General features: G+C 38.4%; 1 protein-coding gene across 1 annotated transcript in view; it reads right to left on the bottom strand.

The window, feature by feature from the left end:
- Positions 1-2,401: 2,401 nt before the first annotated feature.
- SLC22A16 (solute carrier family 22 member 16) overlaps positions 2,402-25,606 on the bottom strand; it is a gene marked incomplete at both ends in the record, with an annotated part of 31,737 nt that continues 8,532 nt past the window's right edge. The window contains 7 exons of the mRNA XM_079550610.1: positions 2,402-2,614; positions 7,781-7,880; positions 8,352-8,461; positions 8,822-8,949; positions 10,513-11,062; positions 12,889-13,006; positions 15,038-15,514. Coding sequence (XP_079406736.1) covers positions 2,402-2,614; positions 7,781-7,880; positions 8,352-8,461; positions 8,822-8,949; positions 10,513-11,062; positions 12,889-13,006; positions 15,038-15,514 — 1,696 coding nt within the window. The remainder of the gene's footprint in view (positions 2,615-7,780; positions 7,881-8,351; positions 8,462-8,821; positions 8,950-10,512; positions 11,063-12,888; positions 13,007-15,037; positions 15,515-25,606) is intronic.

The raw sequence follows: 25,606 nt of genomic DNA, 5'->3' as shown, positions 1-25,606 counted from the left end.
AAAATTAATTTAAAATTGTTCTTTAGTACCTTGTTAAAACATACTGTACTGTCCCATGCAATGAAAGCAGATAAGATAGGACTACATATGAAAAAAAGAGAGAGTATCGTGTGAAAGAACCCCAAAATAACACAATTATTTAGAGCTTTGTGAAGGGGACAGTGGCTGCAAAGTCAGACTGAATCAGTTTAACTGCCCGTTAGAACGACTACCCTTTTCTCCCTTAGTATGGTTAAGTACTTGTTTAAGGTGGGGCACTCGGGGTTTGGCAACAGATCCTGAAGATAATGGCGGTTGTTCTGTGCTGGAAACTGGGAGAGGGGGATCTGAAAGCAGTGGAAGAATACTGGGTCTGTTCCTGAGCAAAACAGAAAGCCACAGCATATGAGTAATCCTATCTTTAGTCATCACAGTATGTATTCAAGTGCTCCTCTGAATGATGATGGGATTACTCACATGGGTAAGGTTAAAAGCACATACTTTTGCTGAGCAAATTATATCTTGATGGAAGCCATAGTAATCCACGCAGTTCTCTTCAGAGGTTTTCTCTGCAAATAGTGGGACACCCACATAACTGAAGGGAGAACAAAGACCTCTTTAATTATCGCACAGAAACACCCTAAACTTAAATTCACTGATTTTTGCTTGCCTTCAAAGCACATTAATTGTCACATTAGACATGACTGGATCCCATATCCAGAACCAAAGCACTCTAGGACAGTAGGACAGTGCAGTGAAGAAGAAATAATATTTTATAGGGGGATATAAACAATTACTCTAGTTTCAGAATTCACTAAAACTAATATGGTCATGCAGATACAATAGAAAAAATGACAAACTATACAGCATACAGAATATTTATCTACAATAATTTAGATGTCTGATTTTGGGGTACGTGTCAAAGAAGTAAACATGGAGAGACTTGCTTTCATGAGATTGTGTCAGTTAGCCTGTGAGTAGGTGCCTCAGGTGAGAAGAACTGTGATTTCACACCAGGGACAGCAAAGCTCACACAAACCAGGCAAGGGATGTTCAGAAGCTTCCCACGCCATCTGCTCAAACAAGGATACAGACTCACAGGCAAGGAAGAAACCTCTGGGACTAGAGGTAAACTGCAAAAATAGAGCTGGGACAGAAAGCCATAAAAGAGCAGCTAGAATTATGTTTTCCTATCTATATGTTTTCTATGGTCCACAGTCATAAGGCACAGTCACTGCACCAGTAAATGAGTGTTGATGCTCACACAAGATCTAAAAGACACTGACAGACACTGACTAAAAAAAACAGAACAAGTAATAACTCGTTGTCCTCTAGATATCATTTTCTAAGTTATACTTTTGTAACTGGTTTTTTGTACTGTAAGGAAAAAATGGAGCTGCAGAGTCCACATGAGTCTATGGAGTCTAATAAGAATGTGTTTAGATACCATGCCTACTAATCTTTCTTTAATAACTAAGACCACAACTGCAGAGAGCCTGAATAAGGCCCATATACCACTTGTTCTACTCTGAGGACTAAGAAGGGCTCAGCCTCTTAAGTGTGGAAGTATGGAAGTGTTTGGCACACAAGCATTGGTGTTGCTCTGAAGCATTAGACAAATTTGAGACTTAATCTGACCTGAACAAAGTGAGAAGGGGTGCACGGAAATAATAGCCTGGAATGAGAAATATTTTAAAAGGCCTCAGGCAGTTTTCTCTAAAAAAGAACTTATTAAGATAGCAAGTAGATCCAGTGAACAATTTTTTCTAAGCTACTAATAAAAATACATTTACCATTCAACAGAGTGAATAGTATACAAACTATTTGCACATTTTGCAAAATTAATATTATTTTTTCAGTCAGAAGCTATTCCACAGAATACTTTTGTTAGAAAAGATAACTTTTCTGGAAGCAGTTTTGAAAAGAAAAAAAAATAGTTTAAGTTTGAAATTATTAGTATGACCTGATGAGGTTAAGGCTTCTCTCTTGAATTATAACTGTGAGTTTGACTTCACTATGTATTGAATTCTCGAGTCTGTTACTGATGACTGCAAAAAGACAAGACACATTGTGGTGGGTTTACAAGTCTAACCACAGAAAATCCAAAGTAAGAATTGGCACTTTTTTTACATGTATGTAATCAGATGTGTTACAGAACTAAAATAATCACTCCAACTGGTCACAGCAAGTCAGACAGGTTTTCTAAAGGCAAAATAAGTTTGAGAAGTGGATCTAGAAATCTCATCAAATTTTCTGCAGTACCTCAGTCAAGTAGAAAAGGTTTCATACTCTTGCTCTGTCAAAAAGGCAAGATGTGATACAAATTTAAAGGCACAGATATTACAGAACAGTCTTCTCTTGAATAAAATAACCTATAAATTATATAATTGTTAAAACTGGGAACAGCCATTTTGATCTTGCTTTATTTCTCAGTGCTGACTGTTTCTTGACCAAACATCTCTATCTTTTCTAATGCTGCACCACTGTCTGCTGGAGGAGTCTTTCCTGAGCAGTTTTCCTTCTTTCTTCCCATTTCTGTAGCTTCCTCCAAAGTATTAGTCAAAGGTTTTCCAAGTGTCTCTGGAAGCATTAATGTTAATACTCCACTCAGAAGAGCCATGATTCCAACAAGCAACTAGAAGAAATAAAAAGCAGCTGTAAGGGTAGAAATGTTTTTCAAGGTATGCAAATCTTTGGTCTTGCTTGAGAGTACACTTGAAATAAAATTCAAGGAACTGCAGTGTAAAGCAAATATCATAAGTCTGAAATGCTGTCTGTACAAAAGATCTCCTTTTTTATTGTGTAAATGAAATCTTACGTGGCAGAATTAATGAATAGCAAGTTTAGAATTAACGAAGAACAAATGCAGTGTTTGTTTTGTTGTTTGTTTTTTTTTTTTTTTTTTTTTCCATAAGGAATCAATACAGTGCAAGGAGGAATAATTATGTTTGAGAAAAGAGAATATATATATCTTCATTTGGTATTTCTACTACCATGCATGTATTTAAAAATAGATTATAGGATTGCATTCATTTATTTTACATGCATGTTCACAGAGCTGGAACTTCCCCACCACCTATAACCTCAATCCACGCTCTATCTCCTGAACCTCTCCCCCTGTACCTGCATCCTTGCTCATCCTATGTACAGCCAGACCAGAATTTCTAGGTACAGACTGTTGGCCTGGAGCTGCAGAAATGTGCATCTGGGGTCAGGAGAGCACTTAATTTGTGGTCAGCAGAAACTATAACTCTCAACAGGAATACTTTGCTGAACTTTCATTATAGATCCAGTAGGGGTGCAGGCATTTACTGACGTGCACCACGGTCACATCTTGGATTTGTCTGTGGCATACATGCTACCATAACAGCATGCTTCAGTGTCAAGGAGCAAGCACCAGGACCATGCTGGATAGATGCAGACGCACACACATGCTCCACAAGCATCTCTTTTTCCCTTTATTTCTTTATTTGCTCAGTGAGAACAGTTTCCACTTTCCTCCTTTGAAGTACAGTACAGGCATTAAAACCTTGACATTCTTCCAATGTTAGGTTATAAATAATCCAAATCTCTCCTGATTTAAATGCTTCTGCACAGTACATCATGCCTGGCCTCAGTGTTTTTCCATTTCATTACTGTGTTCTTTAATACTGTATTATCTTTATCTGGCCCTGTGCTGATTCTCATGTTTGTCCTGTTTGTTTAATACTTGCCCTACAAGTGTGAGACATTTGGAACCACAACACCTTTCTTCCTCACACCGTGCTGGAGACAAGAACTGGCCTGCTACCATCTGCATCTAAGTAAGACTTTCTTCTCAAGTTAGAAAGAAGCTTTAAAACTGGAGTTCTCCACTGTGACCTTGAACAGAGCCGTTTTCATGCAAATGCACTCTGCTGCTTTTCCTTGTCTCAAGTAACTTTTTGAGAAGCAAAATTCATATGGTTCCATACACTCTTCTTTCTTCAAAATACAGTAACAAAATTCAAATACTAGCACAAGTGACAGCGAAAATAAAATACTCATTCCCTCACCATGTGAAATTACAAAAAATATCCTAGAAGTAATAGGACCAGAGGAAATAGTACTGAGTGAGAAGAATACAAAGTGTCTGTAAAGTCAACTAGAACAGAGAACACACTCACTACTGAGCACAAAACTCTCCTCTACTATTAGAAGTTATTTTCTGTCATAGCAAGACAGGATAAACTGCAAAATTCTATTCCATATTGACCTTTCTTATGCATTTTCTTAGGCTGTCATACATTTATAATTGAGAATACTGAGGGATTCTGAGGAGACCGAAGCTTAAAAGACTACTAATTTCTTTGGATATCCATACACTCAGAGTTCATGAGAACAGGGTCACTACTGATGCCTGACAGCAACATTAAAACAACACTGTGCTTTGTAGATGTATGTCTTCTCTGTTCCATATGGTCTTTCAGACACTTTCTTCTAGTGTTTCCCTTCCACATGAACCTGCCTCTTATGCCCTGTGAACTCCCACTATCCTGGACACCTGCACAACACCACCTTTCCTGCCTTTAATCTCAGCTCTCTATTCCATCACTGTGTGTCTTTTTTTTTTTTTTTTTTTGCAGTGTGAAAGTTGCTGCAACCCAGGCTAATTCCCTGTTTCCCTTCTACCTCATCTACAATGCATTTTCCAGTGCTTCCTATGAAAGACAGAACATGAAACAGTTGAATCACAGCATATTAATGAAGTGACTTTTCAAACATCATCTTTTTTTTTTTTTCTTTTTTCTATTTTTTCAGGGACAGTATCCAAACTTATCAGGGAAGCTACAATAATTCAAAACAAGTCTTTAGCAAACTGGACATTACTCTTCATGTGGCATCTGACAGGATCTAGCCCTATGTGTGATCCAAACACACACAGTATGTGTATGTTATGTCTGTGTGTAACATTGTCCATATGTAATTCAGCATCAGAAAATGTTTTCCTGATACAGCCAAGAGTTAAATGTTTATGGATTGAAGTGTATTGTTGTGCAAAATATTTAAGTATGTTTAAGCTCCACTAAAATTAATGTGGCAGCTGTGTGTGTTTAAGTCACTGCTTTTTCAGACTCTTCATTTGAAATCTGACTTTCAGTTTAGTCAAACTCTCAAATTATTCCCAGCACTTCAGTGCATCCAGCAGTTTCTAACAGCTACCGTGAATAACTTCAAAAAAGATGTGCTGCCATTTTTTTAAGTCTTCCTTACTACCTGAAGCAACAAATTTAATTTCACACTGGTATAAGGCTGGGAGATAGTAGACTTGTACTAGAGAGAGAGATGATTTGCATTAAATATCCCTACAAAATAACACCCTTACTTTTGAGAACAAGAAATTCTTCTAGCCTGACAATCAAATATGTTCATATCTGATTGCTTGAAACCAGTCTAAAAACGTAATCCTACTTGCAAAATCCCTAATTCAACTACAATGAAAAATATTTAAAACAGAGGATTTTCATTCATTTGACTTCACTGACCTCAGTAGAGTTATTTTTGTTTGTGCTTTGTGATGCATTTGACAGAAAAATCAAGGTCCTGTTAAAATACTAATGGAACATAATTCTGAACCACCAAGAAACACAAATAGGACACACATAGAGCAGCACCGTTACTACAACTCTTCTCGAAAGTTGTTGCATACAAACTACATTTTTAGCAAGCTATTCAAAAATTTATAGGCATTCAAATGAGGTGTTTGCATTGCTCACAGGTGGCATAACTGTATGCAAGGCAGACTGTCAAACAAATAGTGGCATTAACTGCTTGACAGTGCGTGGTGTATACAATAGGTCAACATGATATACATCAGCTTACTCAGAAATGTAATCAATTTAATTTCACTTTCATTCCAAACCACTTACTTTACCTAAGTCTTGGCAAGATATGCACCCATGCTTAGACAAGCCTATTTAATAAACTGACAATTGCTTTATAGTAGGAGCTAATAATGAAAACATATTCACAGTTAACAACTACACAGCTCCACAAATACTATGGGGACTTTCTGCACACTGAGGGCTGCTCAAAGCTGAAATAATTCCTCTGTTCACATTGCTATTTCCACTGCTCTCCAGCATACCTGAGCATTCATCATCTGTGGTTTGACTGCAGCACTTCTGCACAGATAAAGCTTATCTCAGCTAGTAAGCAAAACACTGACCAGAGAAAGAGAAGCTCCCTTATGGCTGCTCTGTTGTGCAAATATTGTTTTCTGTGTCTTTCCTGAAATGCTGTATTGGTTAGTATGGGGTCATTACTAAGAAAGAAAACAGTTTTTAGGAGCATGAGGGAATAAATTATTTTGTGGTCTGCTTTGTTTTCATCTAAGACAATTGAATGTAATTAATTTAAATTATGAAACAAATTCCCAAGAATTCTCTTAAACCAATCTAGCATCTATAAGGTTTTCATTGTTGTTGTTGTTGTTGCAAAATCAAAAGGACACAATCCCATTTTTTGCACGAAATTCCAGTGTGGTAGAGAAAATTAGAATCTAGGTCAAAGACACATCCTATTGTATTTTTACCTCCTGACACATCCAGTTTACATATAACATTGCTGTGCTAGACAAAGCAAATTCTAGGGGGTTTTGAAAGAACTCAAACTGTTTTTAAATTGTTAATAAGCTCTTGTTCACTTATAACCTTAATGTAAACTTCATAATTACTTATAATTTTGCATCAGCAGAAATTATCTTCCAGGAGAACAAAAAGGTATTGAAAAGCTGCATGATTTCTAAGCAGCAAATGCGTAAGAGGAATGTAATCAACAAATACAGTTTATTGTGAGCAGGAAAGAAACAAAATATTTTGTCCAAAATGGGTTTGAAGCTACATAACATAGAAGAAATGCCCAAGATCTATGAAGGAATGGTCTGCGCCTGTCTTCTCCTGGGGCAATTAGAGATAAGGATCCAATAGTAGCATGACCTGGAAATCATCTACATTACAGTGTGCTTAATGAATCCAAGGTCCTGTTTCTTGTCAAAGTTACCATGAACATCATTGTTAGCTTCTCTTTTTTTTTTCTTTTTCCATTTCATGAATTGCTTAGTTTGGTTCACGTAAAGGAAAAGTACAAAGCAGATGCTCTGGCATAGATGTGAAGACTAAGCATAGTAAGTCTAAGACAGTCTTGATCTTCTGGAAGGCTATTCCAAAAGTGCAGTGTCCAAGGGATGTCGGGGAAAAGGCTAAAGAAGAATTTTATGCAGTTGGATTTGATGATCTTTAAGGTTTTTTCCAACCTGAGCAATTCTGTGATTTTATTATAAAAAAAATTAGAAGAATGTTATCAATAATAGAAAAATAGAATAATATTACTAAAAAAATATATTATAAAGAAAAACAGCCACCATGGTGAATTTCTTAAAGGGAAAAACTGTCTCTAGAAAAAAATGAAGAGTAAGTTATTAGCATGGTCTGCAGAGTAAAGAAGTATGGACTTGAGACACTTCTGAAATGTTACATGGAAGATAAAGTATAATTTTGTGGGAAATATTTTTATTTAATAAATTTATACAAGGACCCAATGAACACAAATTTTTGCACATCACAACAACTTCTCACACTTCAGTGACTCAAAGTCTCCCTTCTGCTTTACTACATATTCTTAACAATAGGAAGTTAATAATCTTCGAGTCTTAAAATTTAGAACAAGAATGGTTCTTTCAATTCTTTTCAAAGGAAAAGTTCAACTTTCAGTTCCTGAAAAAACAAGTGACACACACTTATTTTCAGAACCTGAAATGTTTATAATTAAAGTAAATACTTACAAGTGGCAAGAAAATCCAAACGCTTCTCAGATATACACAGAAAGGAGCAACCACACTGCCTACACGGCACATCATGCTCCCACTTCCAACAGCAAGCGATCTGTAAATAAAACAAATATTTTGATAAGAATTCTAGCAAATAAAGCAATTAGAAATTGTAGCAGCCATGAGTTGAAGTTACACTAGAAAGCTACTGCCTCAACAATATGAATTTACGTTTCAGTGAAATTCAGCTACTTCTGAAATGAAGACAAAATCAGATTAGCATTCAGCATGCACTATAGAGTGAAGAACTGGGGCTATTAAGAAAGGCATATGTAACATACAGGAAAGTACTGAGTATTCCTTTAGTTCCTCAGTGAAACCAATCAATGGCCAAGGAAATGAAAATTAAAATTTTACTGTACAGGCAAATACTAGACAGCTCTTAGCAGCAGGGGTACTCGTCCTTTCCTGTCTTTTAGACCAGTGTTGCTAATGTCAAGAGCTGCTAGCTCTGGCACAACAGCATAAAAAGGAAAAGGAAATAACAACAAAACAATGAAAGATATCTTCCGGCAAAAATTCTTACCTTACAATTGTTGGATACAGTTCTGCTGTGTAGAGGTATATAAGGCCAAATGCCACACCTATTGAAAATTTTCCAGCCATGTTTGCCAAGATAATTAACACATTAAAGTCCTATTGAAAGAGATCACAAATAAATAAATTACCAAAAAACTTCACTGTTCCAAACTTGAATTAAATCCATGACTCTTCTTTAAACACAAAGCAATATTTATTACTCGTTTTTTCTTTAAGGCAAGTAAAGTGTCCGCACAACTTTTTACCAGTCCTGGTTCTCTGAAGCCCTGGGAACATTTTACATCTGTCTCCAGCAACAGTACTGTGAAGTCTGTACTGAAAATACAGAAATCTATCCTTGACTGGCAGCTGCATTTTAAAAGCATATGATTTGGAAAGAACAGCTGCCTCCACAGACTTCAGGATCAATAAAATAAATGTCTACTGAAGGAACACTTTCAACAATATATGACTAACCTGAGGTATGAACATAATTAAAACACAGATCAGTGCACTTAAAATAAGGAACGGAATGAGTGTGTTTCTCCTTCCCAGTTTGTCCATCCCAATGCAAGCAATGATATAGCAAGGCAACTCCACAGCACCTGTCAGTATGAAATTATTTCATTTTAAGTCATGATTACACATATTCATCTTATAATGCTAGCTTCCTCTTTATGGGGATTCATTTAATCTAGAAAGTTAGCTTGATTGTACACGTCACAAATATGTGAAACCTAGAGACAACTGTTGTGTTAGGATCATTCATCTGGTCACAGAAACGGCAACAGATGATGGAAAACATAGCCTAAGATACGTCAGTGGGGGATGAAGGAGGACAAGTGGAACAGGTTTTACAGCATAGAGCAGTTCCTAGTCTCTTTGGGGTGGAAAATTACAGAAAACAGCAAGGCTTGCTTTAAAGAGAGGGCAGCTGCTTACAGTAACCCACTTGGGTAGATTTTCTCTTCCTAACGTCTCTTTCCAGAAAAACTTAATGCAGCCATATGAGACCAATATTTGGCAAGAACTGTTCACAAACTCTGTTTGAGCGTGGTATGCCCCCAGATAAATCATACTGATCCTAAGCCATTCTGGACATGTTTTAAGCCAACTTGCTCATGAAGAATCTTGCTATGTCCAGGGTAATGTCAGGGAAGAACATAAGAACAAATAGGCTGTGTTTCTCTACTGAGTACGTGTACTATGTTGATGCACCTATAATACCAGAAAACAAATGTTGAGGTTTGTATTGGTAAAAGCAGGCTGTAGCCAGTCGCACTACATCAGTCTGCTTGAATATTTTTGGAAGAGGTGGGCACAGTGAGTTACTTACTGCTCTCTGTCATTAGCACTCACTCTTCACCATGCCAGCCTATCAATACACTACAGTATGTGACAACTCAAATTCAGCTCACAAGAGTTACAGTCCTTCTGTGTGTTGATGTACATGGACAGGCATGTACATCTTAACTGAGAGCACTGGGTCACATAAAACAAACTATCTCAGAGCTGTCTGCCCAACCTGAAGTCTTCTGAAGTCAATGGAGTATTTCCACTGATTTTTACAAACTTCAGGTCAGGCCTTGAATGCGCTTCATAAACAGCTTATAAACCACAGGAATATTACAGTCAGATCAATTAAAGGAATAGCAGGACTAAAAATACATTTTTGAGAAAAACAAAATTATTCCTGCTTCTGAGAACCATGAATCTATTTTCTGTACAGACTGACTCAGCATACTATGTCTGCACATGACTATAGCCTTAACTTATTCTATGTTCTCCTAATTTGTGCTTTTAACAGAATGATATATGCATTTTGTGTTGCTGGTCTGCTGCCATTCGGTTTTGTGTGGATCTGCCAGATGCTTGCAGGATGAAGAGGAGAAAATTAGAATGTGGTTTTACAATCACAAAGACAAAAAGAAAAGAGTTTTGTACACCAACAAATTCTCAGTTCTTCTCTCAAAACAGTTCTTTTCTCAAAACAGTGAGATTTCTTCTTGTACTAATCAGCTTTATGACCAATTAACAAGAAAATTTCGGAACAAGGTTCATAGTTGGATAAATAAAGTTAAAAAAAACTGTCTGTCTAATCTCCAGACATTTCTGAGTTTAATGTTCTAGTTCTGTCAGAAAAATAATAAAGTACAAAAGCTATTTACCTATGAGAAACAGATTTAAATATTCATTGCCTCCTAGATTGACAGAACTCAGGGAGAAGACGTAGTACCCCAGGCTCCCAGTGAACCAGACCAGCCAGATCGTGATGGTCCTTCTTGCAATGTACCAATTACAAAACAGATCTAAGATGGTGTGCTTCTTGGTTGAGGATGCACCATTGCCACTTGTTCTGTCAGTGCCTGGGTCATCTTGTTGGACTGAGCACAGTTCAGACACTTTGCAGGAAGTGCTTACTTTGTTCCACCTTGCCATTACATTGATTACTTTTTGTGCATCTTCATATCTTTTCTCTGATAGCAGCCACAAAGGTGTTTCTGGAAGCATCCAGCAGCACAAGACAAAGGGAAGAGTTGCTATGGAGAGAAATATCTGATACACCCACCAGGTCCGAACCAAAAATCCCACGAGTGCCACAACCATAATTCCCAAAGCAAAAAAAGCATGGACATGCATAGAAGCCCAGGTTCGTGCTTTAATGCCAACAAATTCAGTCACATAAACAAAAGCCACAACCAGATAGCCACTTGAAACCTGGGGAATGGAGAAAGAGAAAAAAAAAACACAGTGTGAGGTTTTTATCTACTTTTCTTTGTGCAACAGGTAACTGCATTCCTCATTTGAGTACATTTAACTGGCACTGTGCTGACCTGTTACTCAGCAACAGAAAAAAGGCAAACCTGAAAACAAATCACTTGGACAAAAAACCTCACTCAAACTGTCAGGATACCTGGGAACTGGGTTTAAACACTCGACGTGCTTTTGGATGCTTCCCTTTAGTGTGCAGAGCCAGTAAGAGACACCTGAAAAAGTGCCTAACTAGCTGTCATCACTTCCAAAAATCAAGTCCTTAACGACATCACAAACTGGGCACTCAGGAAGATAGTCTCCCAAAGTAACTGCCACTTTTGAAAACCTCAACCTTGGCTTTTAAGTAGACTAATACTAATCTGCATGTCACAGACAGCACATTTGCTGAGAATTACCTTTCATACTCCTGTAAATAATCGTTAAATCAAATTTTTACAGTGTTGGAAGAGAAGCACATTTTCAGAGTTACAGGTTCTTATACAGATCTAGCCATACTAATAGAATGGAATTACTGACATATTCTTCATTGAAGGATTTTTTCTTTGAATATATATCTTTATATATATCTTGTATGTATTTCAATTTTGCTAGTAACACTCTAAACTCTTGTTAACTTAAAACATTTCAGAACACAGCTAGAAGTTCTAGGCTAGAAAATATTCCAGTATATTATTTTGATTAGTCAAATCAAAAAATCTATTTTCTGGTTACAAATCTTCCACTTAATAAACCCTTGTCTGTGAACCCACTGAAGCTGACAGGAAAGCTGCACTGATCTCAGTGGTGAAGGATTACAGTTTCACATCTCCTCTCAAATCTACTCCCAGTGGGCAGTTAAGACCTATGGCATCTGTTTGGTCAGAGTTTTTTGCTTTTATAAATTACCACAGCCCCTAGCATCAACACCAGGGAAGTGAATCCTGGTGATATCACTGTTCAAGGCTGAAATCCCCATGCAGTTTTCTTGCTGGGAAACCTTTCTGTGCTGTAATCGGGCAAAGGCAGGTCCAGCTACAATGTCCTCTCTTGACTGCCCACAGGAATATATTAAATTATGTGATTGATTTCAAATTTCCAACCTCCTTTAAGTAACTTATATCATTTTTCTTCTGACAGCTTTCTAATGTCTTGATGCATTGTATAATGAGAGATTATTAATATACTTTTGGATGTAAAAATCAGTTACCATGTATACCTTATATAGATATATGGATATCTATGTATGTATAGATATACTTAGACATATATACTGGAACATCCTTAAGTACAGTATGAACACCTAAGTGCTAAACATGTCTACCTATTTATTTAGTACTTCAGATGTAGTTTAAAAGACCAAAGAGATGCATAGAAGAGAAAAAGTGCATCTCTCCTCCATCAATGCAAGTGGCAGAGATAAAAATCATACTCATTATAGATTTGTTATTTTAAGAAATATGTACTCCGTTTGTAACAGCAAGGAGAAATGCAATGCCAGTTGCAATGTAAAAACCAGAGTTCACTGCTCACACTTGGTATTTAATTACCAGTCCAGCAGAGGTTGGGATGGAGGAGGTACCAAACACTGCTTCATACAGATGCTTTCTATTAATTCAAAGAGGAAAAGTGCTGTGGTCCAAGAACATTCAGACTCTCCCTGCTCTGCTGAAATAAGTGCAACAGATGGGGCTTTAGAATAATGAAGTAGAAGAGGAAATAAGAAAAAAAGGGGTTTTCCTGAGAAGGGGAAGGAAAGGACACATGAAAGAGCCAGTAAGCTCCTTTCTTACCATAGCAAGGAGAAAGCGGACAATCACGAAGCTGTAGTAGTCAAACGTGAATGCCACTGTGATGCCAAATACAAACTGACCAGCACTTGTGAACCACATAACGCGCTGTCTTCCCAGTCTGTAAAGCACAGCAGCAATAAAATGATGAGCAACCATAAACATTCCATCAGAATAAAACTGCAACTGCAGAGAGCCTGTCTGGAAATGAGTCTGAAAATACTGTACCTAAGGCTCTCACTCACCAAAAGCACTCTGCATTACTTTCCTGTATTTTCCTTGCCATATGTGAAAGAAAATTTCTATTTCTTTTCAATAATTCCAACTAAACTCAAGGAAAATGGAAACTTCTAGAGTTCTTGCCAGAACTAAGTTTTACAAGTGACATTATATTGCTCACATAACAATGTCAAGGTTAACTGCCCAATAACTAATCTGCAGATTTACTCTGTCTTATTTATGAAGTCAGTACATAAGATTTGCTTTTTTCAGATATTCATTTGCAAACAACAACACCTCATAGCTCTTTCCAGCACCCTCTTTATTTGGTCTTTCACCATCTTTCACCAGCCCTGACCAGGAAGATGTGTGAGGAAGGAGTCATTACACACATCTGGTTTTTGACCCCTGCCAGAAGAGATCCCAGTGGGTTCCAGCTGGCTCTTCTGTTGGGAAATCTGTTAATTGGGAATGGGAGGAACCCACAAACTTATTTCTCACCAGCCAGAATGTGTCAGAAAATAATAACTTTCAGCTGTAAAATCCATAGTTGTAAATCTGCAACTCAGGATGTATTATCTCAACTGACTGTTCATGGCTTAAATTAATTGAAATGAGAACAATATGAACCTAACTTCATAAATCATGTCTGGGTATTAATTAATAAAGCAATGGCTTATTAAAGAGACACAGAACAAATGTTGGTATTATATTCTGGCTTTGTATTAAATGAGGTTTTACAAAGCCTTGAATTGAGAAGAAAGATTGATTCCATGTGTTCCAGAAGACAAACTAAAGGAAGATCATCTTTTGGCATTCCCACATTGCCAGACCAAAATGCTGTACTAATGAAGGAAAACCAGAGAACAACGTGCTTGGCCTCCTTTTGCTCCTCATAGTGTTTGCTGTGGAACATATCTTCACCCTCCACCTAACAAACAAGCTCCTCTAGAGAAAGAGATGCATAACACTAAAGGAGTCTTCAAATCAAAATACAAGTATATAAACTGTTCAGGACAGTACAGTGTAGCTTAGGAAACTAAATGTCATATGAGGAGACAGGCACAGCTAGGCATCCTGGATCTCACTGCCACTTCTGAGACTATCTGTGAAGTTGGCTCTCAGTGCACGATCTCAGAAAACAGCAGGGGAGGCAGAGCCATAGGGGCCAAATGAAGGACAGCTTTGGCACAGCGGTCACAGGAATGCTCTGGTGGGGGCCCTGAGCTTGCTTTGGTTTTCCTTTGGTTCAGGCAGAGCTCTGGTCATGCTGGTAAGTAGGTGGAACCACAGCAAAGCACAGCAGTGACCCTTTTTACTTCTGTCTGGACTAACCTTCAGGAGGCAGAAGTTTAATCTCACCTTTCAGGCAAAAAATGCAATCAGGCAGCAAGGAAAAAAAAATGGGCTTGCTCAATCCCTCAAAGCCTTTGCATTAGTCCCAGAGAGCTGTATTTGTGATAAAGGTCAGGTCATTTTTTGTTTCAAAATACATGGGTTTTAATCCTCCTGTAGTCCTCAAACAGTTCAGCATATCCAGAGAGCAACAAACGCTATCATGAGGAATCTCTCCTCGTGGAAAACAAGAACACTTACTCCCAGGTTTTACTTTTGATATTTTTACCATTCCTCTTAAAAAAAAAAAAAAAAAAAAAAAGTCTTTGGACAAAATGCTAGCTGCACAGTGCAATTTGAGGGACCAAGCCTAGAGCAATGGATAATATAAAGTAGGAAATAAATTCCAAAAGCAAATGATTAGCGAAGACACTGGAAAATTAGTACTTGCTATATGAACAAGAAACTGAGTTTCTTTTTCTGAATAAACAACATTGAAACCTGACTTTGTACACAACGAATGAAAACAACAGAACAGGTACACAAGCACAGAGTTACTGCAGTCTGAATGTACAATGCTCAGAGGATGACACTTTACCTGTCAGCAATGTCACCAAAAATCACTGCTCCAACCAAGACTCCAAGCATGAACGTAGGCTGGATTAATTTTGCCAGCCATTCTCGGTCACAGACCAGATCCCACTGCGTAACAACAGTGCTCTTCCATTTTGTATCGTCATAAAGAAATCCATCAGAACAAGAAAATATGGACTTGTTGCCTTTATATTCATATGCTAGGTCAAAACTGACTTCTCGTTTGGACTTGCTGCATTGATTAAGTTCCCAGATTTCTCCATTTTCCAGCTGGGCTACAATGTAATTTTCTGTTGATGTCCACGTTGTCCAGATGTCCTCTAGACTTGCTTTAGAGGAGTTGTAGAAGAGAACGCTACTCACGTTTCCAGGGATCCCACATACAAAGTTAGGTGTAACAGCCATGAACACAGATGCTAAGTAATGGATGCCACATGACATAGCTTGAAAGACAGATGCAAAATACACACATGCTTGAAATCTGCAAAGGGAAGTAAAAACGGTTTACTGAAGGAAAGCTTTTTATAGCCACAAAACCATCAACACAATTATTTTGCTAGGATCAGTCCAGTGATTGCAGCAAAGTTGTAAATGGAAGCATTATCTATTTCCAGTGGTTTATTCTGTAGCATGGCTTCAAGATAAGCTAGGCCTTGCAAGAAACCAATGATAAAAGAAGCAGTCTGTCCTCTGGAAATACCAGATATCTCTTTTGTCAAAAAGCCAATACTGCTCTTAGCTATGTGTATGACTGCACAGAGAACACCATTTAAAAAGAATCAATTCTGAGCTTCAGTGTGAAGTTGGAAGCAACCTCCCAGCTCCAACCCCATCCCATCAAAATCTCTGAAAAGATGACCTGAGGTTACAAGAATGGTCAGAGAAACCAGAATGTTGCAATCTCGGCTCCTCAGGGATAGAGATATGCATGTCAAATAGCACAAAGCAAACACATTATGCCCTTCATTTCTCTTAATTGTATCCATTTACCTCTACTCCATCTATCTTCTACCTTGCTTTGTCATCTCAGAAAGGCGAAGAGATAATACATGTAGGCATGTAGAGGAAGAATCTGAAGGGTGAAAAGCTTTGTAAAAAAATATAGTTGTAAATCTGGGGGGGGTCTGGCTTCAGCAGTGTGCAGTTATGTATAAAGATGGTATCATAAAACAAACACAGTAAAAGAATGTTTTATGTATAGCCTGAAGTTTGTCACTTTAACAACTTTTAAAATATGCTTGAGATGCAAGCAAGTCTCTGTGTATAAAATGCACACGTATTCTGAATGTCAAAAGACTTGCAGTAAACTACTATCACTCACTGCAAATTCTAGGAGATTCTCACAGTCTAAACATAAGGAATCTCTTCCTCTAACAACTATTAAAATTATGCACAGAATTAGTAAAACATTTACTCAGGGAAAACAAAACAAAACAAAATGTTATGGCTTTGGTTTCTCCTTTCATTTTTTTATTTACTGGAAATCAACCAGTTGCACAAATTTGAAGAAGCATTGGGTGAGTTTCTACACATACATCCTTAATGCAGCATACGCTGGATCTGGATAGCAGGAAACAAAAAAGAGCTTTTTAAAACATGGTCAGAGGCCATGGCCATCTCTGCTGAAGTTATGCCTAAAAAACAACTGCCTTGAAATGTCACGTGCCTGTAACAAACACAAATTCCACATCACCCCCTACTAACGTGAATGCAATCTAGCCTTGAATTCTTCTGATAAGGTTTACAACACAACCTAGCCTAGGACTTTTAATCATCTATCATCACATTTTCTAATGAATTTCTAAACAATGCAGAGCCAAAGTAATTAAATACATTGTGCTGTGTACAGTGTCCAATTAATCTTTCCAATGGAAAAGTTCTGTTGTGTAGTCTAACTCCTCTCACCATCTCCATCTCTCAGAATCACTAGATGGCTGAGGCTGACAGAGACCTCTGGGTCCATCTGGCACAACCCCTGCTCCAGCAGGGACACCCAGAGCAGGTTTTTCAAAAGCAGGCTTTTGAAGATCCCCAAGGAGAAGACTCCACAGCCTCTTTGGGAAGATCTGTCAGCCGTACAACACAGCAGCGCTGCCTGCTCTTCAGACAGAACCTCCTGTGTTCCAGTTTGTGTCTATTGCCTCTGGTGCCGGCACTGGACACTACTGCAAAGAGCACAGTTCCACCTTCTTTGCACTGAATTGTATGCATTTTTGTTTGTATGCATATAGCTCTACAGATTTTTCCACAGCAGTCTGAGGAGAGGGCCGGATGGCTAAGTTCACAGTGGCAGCTCAGTAAGCTGCGCTCCACTTCCCTCTTGAAGACTCTCACAAATGTTGTGCTCTTTCCCATCAGTGTGAGAGAGACGGTCAAGAGAAACTGGACATAATCAGAGCAACCCTTAAACCTATCAATCCTCTGTCAGAACAGCTTCTAGAGAACTAGATAGCTACCCATGAGCAAGAGTGAAACTGCTCTGAAAGGCTTTTGAACAATATTGAACTACCCAAAAAACAAAGGTTATCCTTTGTTCCCCTGTTAATACAGAGAAATATGGTTAGTAATATTTATTAATTTATCTTCTTCAGTGCTATTTTAATTGCAACTGTTCTCAACAAAAGAGAAAAACTATTTTTAAAAATAGCAGAGCAAGAGCTAATTCAGAAACTTGGGCTACTGTTGCAGGATGCAAAATGGGATGACATCAGAACTAGATGACCTCTAGCAGATCAGCAAATTAAAGACCTAGAAGCAATGCAACTACATCTTCCACTAGCTAATAAAGAGTGGCATACCTGGAACCAGGCTGCCCAGTATGTGCAATATCTGTCATTACACATGAAGAAATTGTAGTGTCAGACAGCCCAGTTGTTATTTCCCAGACACAGGTAAAACAAATTAAATTCAGACTCCCATACATTCATCTTGAGCTTCCTAATTAGCTCTTCCAGCATAGGAAACATCAAGTTCATCACCTCTCTTCTAGAGCCCGTAAAAGTGAGAAAGAAAAAGATGTTTATGCTCTTTCTTGTTGGAGAGGTTTGAAGGAAGACAAAAGCCTGTCAGAATATAGGCTGAGAAGATGGCAGGAACAAATGCACTATATTATTTCTGTAAAACCTAAATCCCAAGAGCATAACCAGGGCTGTAATTTTGATCAGTCCTAGCTAATCTCTGCACTAACTTCACCCTTGAGAGTTTCACCGTATATCTTCCTGAACACCTTTTATGATTGCACTTCAATAACCATTTTGACAGACTGCTCCACTGTCAAAGCATTCTGTTGGAAAATTCCTCATTAAATCTAATCTCCATGTCCCCTTTCTTAATGTGAGATTATTAGCCTCTTATGAAACATCCTTGTGCAACCTTGAATAAATCTTACTTGTCTTTTATCATTTTTTCATACAGAATTATCAGATTTCCCCTCTGGTTGCTTTATAAAACGAAGTAAGTTACAATCCCTTACCCCTTCCTCATTTTTCCACTGTGTCCTACTGAACAGTGTCCACATTTACAAAAAGCAATAAAGGATTTATTTTACAGAAATATCTGTCGTGCAACATTTCTCCCATCTTTCAAGGGCTTAACTTATAACTAGATGTAACTGGTTCTTGTAAAAATGTTCTTCAGTTTTCAGTGTTACAAAAATCTTATTCAGCTCCAACAAAGAAATCTGCTCTACAATGCAATTTTTTTTCTTACCTCATTTGTAGCACCTATGCTAAGCAAACACTAAAAGTAAAATAGAATTCCAGAGGGATGGTAACAGACATAACGTATGCCATTTCTAACTAGTGTGTGAAAAGTGTGTTTTTACAATAAATAGTCATGCTGTTGCTGAATCCTGAAGGATGGACCGCACTGCAGTTTTTAACCTCTCTCAGCTGAATAAAAAAGCCAAGGAGCAGGCAGAGGAAGCGGGAATAGGAGAGAATACAGCTGGATGTGAAGCTACAGACGTGTCTGGCAGCACCAGTGGCTGAAGGCAACCCACAGCCCTGCCTCCGCACTGAGTGGCTGCTTTTCTGTCTGTAAAAGCTCCCTACTGTTCTCTCCAGTAAAATTCCACAATGGGCTGGCTAGGGCTCACTCTGAAAATATGTACAACCCCAAAACCTGAAAGCTCACCTTTGCTGTGAAGGCAAAATTCATGGCTGACTACAGTAGTGTATTGATGGCATCTTCTCTGCCAATGCCAGATTGAAACGCTCAACCCTGTGAACTGGTGAGTTTCTCCTGTGGATACCAGGAGCTTTGTTTCTAGAAAGCCTGAATGCACAGAGGTCAGGAAATTGGATAACTCGCATAGTTACCAAAAAGGAGTTAATTAGGCCATCAGTGACAATACATACAAAGCATGAAAAGTATGTAAGGAGGATGATACGTGGGATGGAAAAGTACTATAGACACATTGAACTTCTCTTGCCAGGGCAGCTGCAGATTGACAAAAGACAGAGAAAGCCATGGGCCCAGACACGTGGTAGACAGAGGTTTGCTAAAACAGCAGACAGTGCTGAGCAAGGGGGCACACAGAGATGCTCCCTGCTCCATTGCTAACCAGGCCCCCTCCCTCTGAACAACTGGGTGTCCTAGGACACATCACTGCTCTTCCCAGCCTTAAAATCCTGGGTCTGTATTTTGGCCCACACTCAGGCAGCATCTCTTCTTTGTGGGAGGACGGCCCGCAGCTTGGGGGCCCTGGGCATTCCCTGCAGCAAGCTGTGCTGGGGCAGGAGGTGACAGCAGAACCCCTGCACTTTGCTGACCCTGGTTAAAGTCTATGCTGTCTTTGCTGTCTGCTGTGAATGATTAACTCTTTCCCTAATTCTTGAGTTAAGAACACTGGACAGATAAGAAACTCGTCTATTAATAAGCTTAAATCTCTCAACCGCAGGCTCATGTAATGTAATCCTTTTAGCAAGCTCACCAACTCCATTTTAAAAGTTAAATTTCCCTGACATAAGAGATACTGCTGCTCACGCACTGAAACGTTAAGAAAATAGAACTGCAGCAGCAATAAATACAACCAGCATTCACCAAAAGAAGGCAAAGCTTCTCTCAGCAAAGTCTGTCATCTGTTTTCCTCTACTGAACTCAAAAAAGGCAGTCGCTGGAAAGGATATTTTATATGCCTGTTACCTTCACATACACATATTGGATTAGGTAAAGTATATTGTTGCAAGGAATACTTTATGTGGGTTTTTTTTTATTTAAAAAATTTATTTTTTATTTTTAAGATCTGTGAACATGAAGACTGTCCTAAAAACTACAATAATCTCTGGCTTTTCACAGTATTTTTCCATCTCTTTAGTGACTTGCCACAGGAGATAATTATTTGGCAAGTACATTTTGTCACTCTTGCCAGGAGTGTCAAATATAGAAGTCAAGAAGACTTTGTAGGTTACTGCTCCAGTGCAGAGGCACTTAATGAATGCCAGAAGTCAAATGAGCATAAAACTGTCTTCATAAAAGCTTGAGCAAGACACAGCATGAAAATGTGCCAGTCCTTCTTAAAGTATTTTGTGAAATTTCTCCCCGGTTTTTTTTTTTTTCAGTTTACAGCTTACAGTAAAAATAGAACACCTTCATATTTTCTGATCCGTCTGCATAGGTTTTATGATCTAAGAAAAGCAAATTTTAATATCATAATTTCAGTTCCTGAATTGAAGAAACACTAAGGATAATGAACTAGATCCCAGACCACTGTCACTGTGGCTATCATCTCATGACACAACATACCCTGTGGCACTGTCCTGGTAAGTTATTTCTTCCCTTCTCCTTTCCCACAGTTTATTTATTCCCTCAGACACAGCGATCCCCTGAGAATCTCCTCAGTTGTGATGGTAATTTTTATGTGGACCAGCTGCAAATTTTATCTGGGAAACTGATCTAACTTGGAAAAAAAAAGATGTCAAAAGAGACAATTTTAAAAAACAAACAAGCCAGATCAGTTGTTTGATCTAATCGCCACTGCATCCACGCAAGCACTCAGTAGCAGCCTAATTGCAGGGTGGTTCATCTGGGAGGCAATATCTGAAGTAGACACTGCCACGTGTCAGCTAGAGGGCAAGTCCTTACCTCAGAGAACTTTTACTATTGCCAGTTATTGCAGTGCACACCTGAGACAAAATGTGTTGTTAGACGATAATTCAAAATGTGTTTTTTGACAATTTTATGTAACACAAAATATTTTCCAGATAAAACTTGTTTTCTTGTCTATCCATCAAAGAGAGGAGAGGGGGAATTGATGGCAAATCTATTAGATGCTCCTCAAAAGCTACTATAATACTTTAAAAAACCTTCCACTGGAGGATAGAGTCACACGGTTGATCTATGATTAGCAAACACTTGCACTATTCTACAGGATTTACGAGAACTATTTTTACTGTCTGCCTTTTCAACCACCCTGTTAGCAAACCAGAGCAAAGTCAGAAAACACAGCATGTTGCAGTTGTGCAGTACACACTCAACAGCATGGCTTCAGTGAAATGAAACTGCCAGATATTTACCGTTTCTAAAAGAATTTGTGTTTAGTGACTATTTACAGTTCTGAATCCCACTTTTTTTTTTTTTTTAAATGTGAGAAAAGCCAGTCAGCATTCTTCCCACTCTAAATCAACAAGCTGTGATTACTTACATTTACACATTTACTTTTTTATAGGAGCTCAATGAGACACAGAAGTATTTTTGCTATGGTACAGAGGTGCAGATTTGGAACCAGTCTTAAATATACAACAGACCTAGCCTTGCTTGCCTTACAGAGACAAAAGTTTGGGTGTTTTAAACTATGCAAATGATAGTCCCGGCACACATCAGCAGGAGGGTTGTTTCCAGAATCTGTATTCAGGAGGAGAAGACATTGTGTTGAATGCAGTTAAATGTACCAACAATACAGGTACCAACAGGAATAAGAAAGCCTCCATCATTGTGACAATATGCACTGTGCAGCAACATGCATTCACTGAACAGCAGACACCAAATCATTCTTTCAGTATTTTAAAACTGATCCTGTGAAGGATTCCACTTCTATCATTTCATTATGGATCTGCATCTGAGCATCAGAAGAGCAAACTCAGTCAAAGTAAACGAATTCCAGCTTTAGTTATATAAGAAAACATTTTCCATCTACACTAGCAACCTTTTCTACTATAATTTTATCTATATGCATCATTTTAACATTACCTCGAAGAGTCATTAAAAAGACACTGTTGTCAGCTACCATAAAAAGTGTTACATGAGATATATCTCCAGTACTGCAAGAAGAATATCATTAATTTTTTTATTATCTTTTGGAAATGGTTATCTTTTGCTGCAACTATGGCAGGTCCTTTGTATTGCAGTGTCTATGTAAATAACTTTTGACATGAGCACAAGGACAGGAAGAAAACTCTCCTTAAATTGAAGCAAATAACAAAAGTTTTGTCTGTAAATTCCAGTGTAATTAAATTAATTTAATTTTATATATCCTGGGAAATGAGTAAAGGTATGGTTAAAAAAAATAATAATAATAATGCTGGAAAAAAAAGATACTTTCTACTCAAAATCTTTAATCTTTTCCAATAAGAGGAAGTGAACTTTCTCTTTTTGCCATATTACAAACATATTGCTAGTATTTGTTTTCCTTTTCGACTGCAGCAAGCAAATGTCAATCATGAGAAGATTCCATAATTACTAACTGCCATTTTTTTTTTGCCTCTCTTGAACTCTCCACCTAACTTTGGTTTTATATGTTTTTCTATATATCTCTAAGTCTGAAATTTAAGGAAAATCAAAGCTGCTTTCTGTTGCTTTGTATTGCATTACTCAATTTTGGTTAACTGAATGTATTCCGTTATTAATTACACAATACCCAAAAATGTTATTCATTATAATCCCCTTTTTTGTTCAGACACTTTTAATACTCTTACAGCGACATGTTTACCTTCTCCCTGTAGAGTTTAGTTACAACTGTATTGAACTGCTGAACATCCCTATAACCTTACACATCATGAAGAGCAACCAACTCCTGACCATCCTTTCTAATACCAAGACATGACAGCGTAGGTATAAGACACAAACACATTCTGTTTCCTGGGCAGGGATTCCATGTTTCACTGCCTACATCCAGAACTGCTCCTGCAGCTTTCATGAACCCACAGCTGCTGAGATATAAAACACTCAAAGGCCAGCATGTTTCCTGTTTTACAAAATAATTAAGCCTTACTGCTGTAATAGTTAAAAGGAACTGTGTTTTCCAATCCCTATTCATAACAATGCCTAAGAAAATTTAGACAGCTCATTTTCAGTCCTGAATTTTTTTTATTTTTTTATTTTTGTCATGCCACATATTGTTAACCAATAAAGATTGGTTCTAGATGAGAAATCTAATTGTTCCCCACTAGGAAAATGTTTATAAAACTTCTCATTCTTCATTGAGTTTCAGAAGACCTCCTGTGAAAAACTAAAACAAGTAAGACTAACGAATTCAAGCACACTGGATGACACTTCAATAACATGTCTTCTAAAATCTGAGACAAGGTCAACATAAACATCACGGAAAAGCAACTCAATTTCAGCCAGAGATTCTCTGCTGAAAAAAAAGTTACAATTCCCCATGCATATTCATGCAGATTTGATGACATGCACTGTGTGGTATGGTCTATGTATCGTCCCTTATTTATCTATTCTCTTGGCTCTTCTGAGGCCACATGGTCCGTCCCACCAATATTCTGTCTCCTTAGCCAGTTTAGTATCCCTAATTGGCTGTATTCTCCAAGACATGGCAAGTTATCTCTACACCAACATTTAAGAAGATTACTGAGCACAAGAAGACTTTCAGCTTCTTCTGCAGGTTCACAACCCACCTTTCCTCCAAACTGCCCCTCTTTATTACAAATATATAACCTACTCTGGATAGAAGTGCTCAGTTACTTCTCCTTCAGTGGTGAATCAGCCTCACAGGACCTTCCCAAATGAACGCAGAGCTTTTCAGTTCGTTTTGCATTGCTTAGCAGCCTGGCCATGATCCTCTGTCCAGTTTTTATTTAAACTTCTTCCAGTTTTCACTGTTGGATACTGATTCTGCTAACCTAACTGATTTCATGGGACAAGAAAATATTTCTGTGTTCTCTCCTCTAAGAAGAATTGTGGAAACATAGAATGGCTTGGATTAGAAGGGATTTTAAAGATAATCTAATTCTACCCCCTGCACGGGCAGGGCTGCCATTCACCAGCTTAGGCTGCCCAGGACCCCATCCAACCTGGCCTTGAGTGCCTCCAGGGATGGAGCATCCGTAGCTTCTCTGGGCAGCTATGTCAGCGCCTCACCACTTCTGAGTGAAAATTTTCCCCCTAACATCTAATCAAAATCTCTTCTCCTTTAGTTTAAAACCATTCCCCTTTGTCCTATTACTATCAGATTGCATAAAATGTTGGTCTCCCTTCAAGTACTGGAAGGATGCAGTGAGGTATCCCCAGAGCCTTCTCTTGTCCAGGTTAAACAAGCCCAGCTACCTCAGCCTTTCTTCATAGAAGAGGTGCTCCTACTCTCTGGTCACCTTCATGGCCCTCCTCTTGACTCCAAAAGCTCCACGTCTTTCTTGCACTGTGGTGCCCAGGTCTGAATGCAGTGCTCCAGATGGGGCCTCAGGAAGGCAGAGCAGAGGGGGATAATCACCTCGCTCTCCCTGCTAGCCACACCTCTTTTGATGCAGTCCAGGATACTGCTGACCATCAGGGCTGCAAGTACATCCTGCTGGCTCATGTCAAGCTTTTCATCCAACAGATTCTTCAGGCCACTCTCTGCAGGGCTGCTCTCAATGATTTCTTCTCCCCTATCTGGGATCACCCACATCACGACACTTTGCACTCGGCGTTATTTACCTCATTAGGTTCATGTGGGCCCTTTTCTCAACCTTGTCCAGGTTCCTTTGGATGGCATCCCTCCCATTTTATCAACTGCACCACTCAGTTTAGTTTCATCAGCAAACTTGCTGAGAGCACACTCAATCCCACTGCCATTGACAAAGATGAAAATGAAGACCCAAGACTGAAACTGGGACTGAAGACTGGGAGAAACCACTCATGACTGGTCTCCACACAGACAATGAACTGTTGACCACAACCCGCTGGCTGCAACAACCAACCAATTCTTTTTCCACAAAACAGTCTTCCTTTCAAATTCATATGTCTCTAAATTAGAGATAGGGATGAAGGCAAGAGTTCATGCAATAGGCCTTGAGCAAGTCCAGGTAGATGACATTAGTTGCCCTTGCTTTGTCCACCAATGTCATCACTCCATCCTAGAAGGCCACCAGAGGAAAATTACACATTGTTGAGTACATACATTAGATGAAACATCAAGAATCAATTTAATCGATCTTGGGTATTTAAAATACTGCCTTTCATTTTAATTAGACAAAGAGCTTATTTACAACCTGGCCATTTATCTATTTCATCACCAACAAACAAGAGTTATTTTACATTGTTCTTGATTTCCTAGTGAAAAGCAGACACCTTTCAATTTCTTGTCATAATCTAAATTAAAAACAAAGAAATACAGACCACATATTTTACTTTTGTGACTCTT

Source organism: Tetrao urogallus, assembly GCF_951394365.1.
Source record: "Tetrao urogallus genome assembly, chromosome: 2".
Classification (NCBI taxonomy): Eukaryota; Metazoa; Chordata; class Aves; order Galliformes; family Phasianidae; genus Tetrao; species Tetrao urogallus.
This window is presented reverse-complemented; position numbering and strand designations above follow the sequence as displayed.